Source organism: Pygoscelis adeliae, unplaced genomic scaffold (genome assembly GCF_000699105.1).
Source record: "Pygoscelis adeliae isolate BGI_AS28 unplaced genomic scaffold, ASM69910v1 Scaffold77, whole genome shotgun sequence".
NCBI lineage: Eukaryota > Metazoa > Chordata > Aves > Sphenisciformes > Spheniscidae > Pygoscelis > Pygoscelis adeliae.
This window is the reverse complement of record NW_008825216.1, coordinates 1,921,659-1,929,866: the sequence shown is the minus strand read 5'-3', so window position 1 is coordinate 1,929,866 and position 8,208 is coordinate 1,921,659. Positions and strand designations below refer to the sequence as shown.

General features: G+C 35.5%; 1 protein-coding gene across 1 annotated transcript in view; it reads left to right on the top strand.

Moving 5' to 3' along the window:
• The window catches only part of RYR2 (ryanodine receptor 2 (cardiac)), a 338,959-nt gene that overhangs the window by 133,955 nt on the left and 196,796 nt on the right, over window positions 1–8,208 (top strand). Inside the window, exons 23-25 of the mRNA XM_009329215.1 lie at window positions 1,292–1,508; window positions 3,304–3,408; window positions 6,756–6,859. Coding sequence (XP_009327490.1) covers window positions 1,292–1,508; window positions 3,304–3,408; window positions 6,756–6,859 — 426 coding nt within the window. The remainder of the gene's footprint in view (window positions 1–1,291; window positions 1,509–3,303; window positions 3,409–6,755; window positions 6,860–8,208) is intronic.

Genomic DNA, 8,208 nt, shown 5'->3' with positions numbered 1-8,208 from the left:
AATATGAATTCAGTCAATCTGTATTCTGGTTGCTGTACTGGCTTTCTATAAAATTTCAAGTCACATTTGAGATGCCAGACTTCTGCTTCCGTGTATTGAATAGTTTGAGACTATAATATTAAAAAAGACTGTGTGATGTTCCAGCGGGGCGACAAACTTTAGCAGGACTGGCAAAGGTAAAGGCTGAAAGCTGATTTCTGTTGGAGACAGAGCAATGCTCTGTGAGGGATCATTCAAAGACTGTGGTGAGTACTACAGAAGCTAAGAGCTATCACACAGTGGGCATAGCAGCCTCTCCTTCCAGATGCGAAATGCACTTCTTTAGACTTTGCATTGGATAATACGGAAGATATACTGTGGTAAAACTACAGACATGCATGCTATGAAGTGCAAAACTATAAACCTGCATGCTTTATCTCTGTCATGAGGGAAATATTTGACAGATATTATTTGTGTCCTCAGTGTGTTTTTGGAGAGTGTTCTAGTATAGCATTGACAAAAATCTTATAAGATACTCAGTAAATAGAAAGGAGACAAAATGATTCTGTTGTAAGGCTAGTTTTTTGGGTGGTTTTTGATTCCTTCTGGATGGCAATGTTCTGGGAAGATTTTTCAATACTATATCATTGCTACTTCATGATCACCTCATTAATTGATTTTTTCAGTAACAAAAAAAAAAACCAAACACCATTTTGTAATGAATAAAAGAATGCTTTCCCCTAGGTTCTAACATGACAAGTATATGTTTTAGGGAAGAAAATATGGGAGTTTTTTGTATTGTGTCCTAAGAATTTAGTGTTCTGTGAGAGAAAAGAAAGAACCGTATTCCATGGAGTTTTCAGGCTCATTTCTCAAATGAGAGAGAAAGGAGAACTCCTCAATGGAGGCAGTTCAGATATGGTTGATTGATTACTCTGGGTTATAATCTCTGCCTTCTGAGACTCGAAAGGCTGCTGCTTGCTTCATAGGTGTGCTAAGTAAACTGATTATTCTCTCTCTTTCTCTCTCTGTGTCTTATCTTTTTGTCTCATGATATAGAATACATTTATGGACGTGGAAATTAACTAAAAGAAAGAATTGTTTACTTTTCCCTGTGTTTTTTGCACCTCCTACTTCATAAACTCCAGCACTAGTCAGAGAAAATTGAACTGTAAACAATGCAAATAAGCTGCAACATTGATTTTTTTTTCCTTTTTTTAAAAATATCATTCAATAGTTGTTGGGCCTGTAAACTGATTAGGTTTGACACCATAGGTGTCTCAGTTATCTAAAGTAAGTCTGATGTTTACAGGGTACGTTTCTTGCTTGGAGGTCGCCATGGAGAGTTCAAGTTCCTTCCTCCACCTGGATATGCCCCTTGCTTTGAAGCTGTCCTACCGAAAGAGAAGCTGAAAGTGGAGCATAGCCGAGAGTACAAGCAGGATCGTAGCTATACAAGAGACCTACTGGGTCCCACTATCTCTCTGTCACAAGCAGCTTTCACTCCAGTTCCTGTAGATACTAGCCAGGTATGGAAACTGAAAGACTGCATTTTCATTTTTAAACACACATATTATAGGCCTGTGTTATTTCACATTTGATAGAATTTGCAGCTTGTCTTAAACTCATTTTTTCTTGGGATTTGGTTGGTATGTTCCATTGTGAGAAGGTGAAAAATGGTGTGTAAGGTCCTGATAGTGCTCACTAGACATTTCATATATTTCAGTTCACAAACACTATAATAAAGAATGTTTTACCCTTAATATTAAAGCAGGCAAAAAAGAATATTTGAATTTCTTGTTCTGTTAATAGACATTTTTATTACTGTTTAATTAAAATCACTGAAGACTTTGCGTTACGATAAGACTTTCAGACCAGCTTCAACCCTAGTTCTTTACTGGACTTGCAGGTTACTGAGAGTGGCATTTGACTCACTGTGGGCAGTAAATGGCAGGCATTGAAGTTATAGTTTTCATTTTTTTTTTACATAGTTGTGAAGAGCAGTAGATCTTTGATACCAAAGATCTCTGATCACAGGTAACAAGAGTTCATTTTACACTTGACTAGAGTTAGAGATGATACAAATTTTTGTACACTATGTGCTCAGATTTTACCATATTTAGGAACTTGTTCCTGAAAAAAACACATAAAAAAAAAAAGAACAAACCTGGTAGTTTGTTGCCATTCTGTTCTAAATACAGCATTCTACATGTGTCATGTAATTATTCTTCTGTAACACCAACAATTAGGGTAACATCATGCTTCACAGCACCATTGTACTAGTTTTGGCTGCAGTAGTGATAATTTTCTTCACAGTAGCTGGTATGGGGCTGTGTTTTGGATTTGTGCTGGAAACAGTGTTGGTAACACAGGGATGCTTTCGTTACTGCTGAGCAGTGCTTACACTGAGTCAAGGCCTTTTCTGCTCCTCACCCCACCCCACCAGCGAGTAGGCTGGGGGTGCACAAGAAGTTGGGAGGGGACACAGCCAGGACAGCTGACCCCAACTGACCAAAGGCATATTATATGCCATATGACGTCATGCTCAGCATCTAAAGCTGGGGGAAGAAGAAGGAAGGGGGGGACATTTGGAGTGATGGCATTTGTCTTCCCAAGTAACCGTTACGTGTGATGGAGCCCTGCTTTCCTGGAGAAGGCTGAACACCTGCCTGCTGATGGGAAGTAGTGAATGAATTCCCTGTTTTGCTTTCCTTGCGTGCGCGGCTTCTCTTCCCCATCCCACTGGGGGGAGTGAGCAAGTGGCTGTGTGCTTAGTTGCCAGCTGGAGTTAAACCACGATAACTGTATATTTGAGGTCTCTGGTTTTTGAGGTAAAGCAGACCTGATTTCAAATTTTGGAGGTAGAGTGATGTGCTCTCCTGATTTCAATAGTCACCATCATCTAATTCTTTTCTTTCTTTTTTTTTTTTTAATGGGGTTCAGTTCTCAAATGTTTATATTTATCTGAAGTGTTTTTCACAACATTGCCTTGGTTGTTGAGATTTTTAGCATTTTTTAAGCTGAGAAACAGTATTGGTTTGAGTAGTTTCTAGCCAGCTGCCAGGAATGTATTCTGTGCTGTTTGGAGGTGTTGGATTTAAAACTGTTGTCACTTGCTGGTCAAACTCTGGAACTTGTAAGAGTGTAGGTTAAAGTATTTCTGTTGATCTAAGAATTCTCACACACTTTAGTCAGTAAGAACTGAATGATAATTTAGGTTTAGTTGAGAGATCTGGTTTGTATGAAGTTTATCTGTTATGTCTGTTTGGGTGGCACTGTCAAGCAACTTATTTGTAACAGCCTTTTTCTCTCTTCTCTCTTTAGATTGTTTTGCCTCCCCACCTGGAAAGGATTAGAGAAAAATTAGCAGAGAACATCCATGAACTATGGGTTATGAATAAGATTGAACTTGGCTGGCAGTATGGACCAGTATGTACCTTCCAACTTAATTTTCTGTTAATTACATAGTATTATTCAGCACATTGGTTTCAATGTGCTAATAGGACTGCATTTTTGTCCATCCTTCCTAAATTGGTAAGGTATTAGACCCTTTCCACCAGAAGCAGCTGGAAACCAACAGTGCTTGTATATTTCTGAACCAAAATTCTAGTATTAAAGCTGTTTGGTGCTGAAATTTTCAGCCAGTCTAACTGCTAGCACAGAAAGGACGTAGTGGGTTTTTCACCTTCTGTTTGTTCTTGGGGCAAGAAGTTTAGTTGCCTGGTGGAGTAAGCCAATAAAAGCAGTTATTTTTGGTTCTCTTCATAAATACGGACTGACATAACTCTTTCAGAAGCCCCAAATTTATTTTTCATGAAAAATAAGTATTGCTTATAGGAAATTCCATTAAATCTACTTTACCTTCTTTCTTCTTTCCACTTCTTCAGGTTCATGTCTGTATTAGGTCCTCCACATAGCTATTTTCTTATTGTTTTCCTACTTTTCATGGAGTATGACGTGAAAAAAATACGTGACTTCTGGCTTTGATACAAAATGTAGTCTATTTTGTTGATTAGATTTTTTTGGTCAAATCAATCATAAAAAAATAATACAAGCTAGTTATTTGGATCCCAAGTGGTGGTGTTTATGAAGAGCTATTGCTGTGAAGAGTGTATAGAAACATACAGTAGATACTAGATGTAAATATAAAAACATGTATGCATGTATAGAAACATATATGTATTCTATTTTTGTTAATAAAAATATTTTGGTCTTCTGAGGAGTTCAGATTACAGATTTGATGTAACTGGGCATAGGTATTATATTTGGTGTAGCATACAGCAGTACTTAAAAAGATTTGATTAACAGAGAAGATCACTAGATTATTTTTTTGTTGTTGTTGTTGCTTTCCCCACCAAATCAAACACAAAACCCCAGTTAAATTAATGTGTTGAAACATTTTAATTGTGGTATAATCACACCAGCTGTGAAGCAATCTGCAGGAACTTTTAGTGTACCATTACTTACCATTGAGAATCTAATTGTACAGTTGAACACTATTTTAATTTAAATAATATATAGTAAGTAAGTATCAAGTTAAGCAGTGATAAATGTTGTAGTTATATTCAGAATGAAATCCAGTGCTAAATCTTTTAAGTTATTCAGCTTTCTCTCTCTAGCCTTAGTGTTCTATGGTTGGATGTGCTCACTTTGGGAATGTGGCAAAGTATATGCTGATCATCTGGAGAATGACTCCTTTATCATATTGGTTTTTCACAGATGATTTAATCAATTTAAGCCACTGTTGCCTATTCTAGGTATTTGAATTGATGCACTGCAGTTACTGAATACATGAAGGCATGAAACAGAAATTAGCTGATTTAGACGCACACACATGAGTGTATCTTAGTTAGATTTGGTCTTTTTAATTCAGAGCAAGATGCATTATATATAGTAGCTAGCTTTTCTGGAAAAGTGTTTTTTCACCAAGTCAAAAAGTTTAAAGGCTAAAAGACAGAGAATCTGCAGATTTAAATGTCTCTCCAGAGTATTCAAAAAATCTGCTGTAGATTGCATTTTATATTCCCTCCTATATACCTGTTTCATCGGATCTGTGTGTAGTATCACCAAAGTGGTACCCAGTATTGCATGCAATATTACTACTGCATTTTATACATGCAACAAAGTAAAATAACAAGCTAATGTAGCAAAATTAAGGACTTTTGTTAACTGGCTTTGTTATAAGTCTGAATATGAGTGGTATTTAGGTGTCCAACTTGAAATCATCAAATGCATCTGCATATCTTTGTTTCTATTAAACTTCGCTGTACATTTAAAAGCAGCCACAAAAATTAAGAATTTATAGGTATCAATCTACTGCAAGGCAGTAGATTTTTATAGTGTGCTCAGGAAAAAAAAAAGGGGGGGGTAGGCAACCTACAAAATATGTTAAATATATAATAAAAGTATTATACATTGTAGCTGTAGAGTGAAAAGAGTATCATTAGGGGAAATTCAATTAACATTGGAATTCTGAGGAAAGCACCTGATGTCCAAGATTTAAATTAGCTGTACACAGATCTAAACTAGTCCTTCTTATTGGAGACTGTACTGAACCTTTATTAATGCAGATTACCATAGGTCTTAGAAAGAAATCTGCAAATAAAGATTTTCAGTGTCTGGTAAAAGATGTTTCTCATTTTAGCTGCTAATGATTTTGATCAAGTAGCTTGACAGTTGAATGGCTTGTATTGCCTGTCCAAAGAACATTAATCCCATCAAATGAAGATAAATGTCCCCTGGAGATTGTAAATATTTTTCAATCCAAAACATAAACAAATTACTGCTGTTCAATTTGATAATTATTATGTGCTTAGATCAAAATGCAACAATATGTTACTCAGAAATGTTATAGAGAAATGGGACGTTTTTTTCATGAGATTACACTACTACTCAATCTCGTTTATTTACAGTTTAGTTATTGTTATAGAAGAACATAGAACTGGCAAAGAGAGAAGATGATAAATAAAAAATAAATTTCAGCTATCAGTGATCCATGTTCATATTCACTCTGTGGGTACTCATGTACTTGAAATTCAAGAAAATTTATAAATAGGTTATGGTTTACAGATGACTGTTTTTCCTTCCCCTGCTCTAACACACAATGTTTAGTGTGTTAGAAGTAGTGTAGGTTAAAAATGTTTTTGATCAAATTTTGAAGTTTATAAAATGTAGGATTTTGTAAATTATAGTCTTCATGACTTTGCTGTCGCTACAGTAAAAGTAAATTAATGTTCCAATCATTTGTGACTGCTGAACAGTTGCATTCTGCTTGTATACTACTGGGCATAATTAAGAAACAAACATTTTCTGCTTTAAGAAATAGGGTAGATTTATCCTTTATATCATTACTTTTGTAGGGTAAGGACTTCAGTACTATTCATATCAACATATTTATACAAACTGGATGCATAGTTTTTCAAACATGGTGCTGAAGATGAGTTGTTATTTTACGGCTGTATGTCAAAACATAACATAGATTGCACTATTCTTGAACTTTGCATATTTGTTGTGAACATCTGTATAATGAAATGTACAAATTAGCATTTATACAACTTGAGATCTGCAAATCTGAAGTTTATTTGCAAATGCAAATTCTGCCTTACTTGAACAGAATGATCTTGCTCTGAGAATACAGAATACTTTCTGTTTTGAAGTGTTGTTCAGTTTGAGTAATTCTGACAGGATCAACTTTAAGTACTTTGTGTTTTGGACTGTTTTTAAATTTCTTCTAGTTTTTAAGACACATTAAACTTACTTCTTTACTGTCTTTACAGGTTAGAGATGACAACAAAAGACAACACCCATGCTTAGTGGAGTTCTCAAAATTGCCGGAGCAGGAAAGAAATTATAACTTGCAAATGTCACTTGAAACACTGAAGTAAGTTGCTAGAACTTTTGAAGCTTTAAGTGAGAGTTTCCTAAGAAGTTGCAGTTTCCAGAATTATAATTTGACATGTGAAATACAATTTGATGTGGAAGTGGGGGTAATAATATGAAAATGAGGGAGTGAGATACATTAATGAATGATGTATTTGGCATTGAAACTGGCTTTGATAGTCTTCTTTTTAATATCTGTGGAATTTTAGAATTATTGTGGTAACTGCCCGAGTTGCCATTTCATAATCGGCATTTTCATATAGTTTGGAGGCAAGAAATCACTCCAAGCTTTGAAAAAAAACCTCTTCGCTTCTTATTTGGTTTAATTCAATTTAGTTTAATTGCTTTTAATTTTCTTTATTGATAAAGTACACTTTGACAATCGATAGTTATTTTTTGGACGTGACTAATGATGAGCTTTGCTTCAGGACGCCTTGCTGCTATTTCTGTGTCAGCTGTGCATATTGCCACAAAGCAGTAGTAGGCATTCCCTCCTTTTGTGGATAAGCAGTTAGATGTGTGAATGTCGTGGAAGCTCTCCAGTTGGAATGGTAGAAAATTTCAGTGGGATGTTAATGGGTTTGTTCAAGTAATCGAGTTATCTGGCTCACAAAGATACAATTCCTCATCTCAGCTTTGTCAGTCAAGCAGGTGTGAGTTCTTACTTTGCTGCGAATGCACTGAAAATCTGTTAGTGTAAGTAATTTCTTCCATATGAAGCATTGTGTGTAGCCAACATGTTAAAATGTTTCTCAAACTGATAAATGCCCAGTGGTGTATGTGGTTCTCCAGTCACTCCTATTTGCAATCTATTGAAATCTATTCATTTTTTTTTCTTGTTAAAATATAGTTGCTTTGTCCTAATAAGAGCGTTAACAAAGGTTGACCATCTGCATGTGATATTACTTTTCTGGGAATATTTGTACTATATTATTAAATTTGCCATGTAAACTGATAGTGCAATATAGTATTTACACTCATAATATAAAGACTTTATGTCCTCATAGAAAGCTAGGTAGAACACTCCTAGAATTTCTCATAGTGTCCTTCTCTGGTCAGCTTCTCTGCGCTATTTACTGATCCACTATTCCCACAGTAAGTAAATTACTTGACGAAAACCATATTTATGACCCTAAGTGTTAAACAGTTTCTGGAGGGATATTTTGGCATTATTTAGAGATAAAGCATTCAGGGATAAATGGAACTCCATCGGAGGCAAGAAAATAAGTTCATATTTGTCTTCAGCTAGATATTAGAATTACAAGGAAAGCTTTTGAGACCACTGTCAACACAACAATGTGCTAAGAATCCAGAATAGCTTCTTCCTTTCCATTTTATGAAACTACAAAA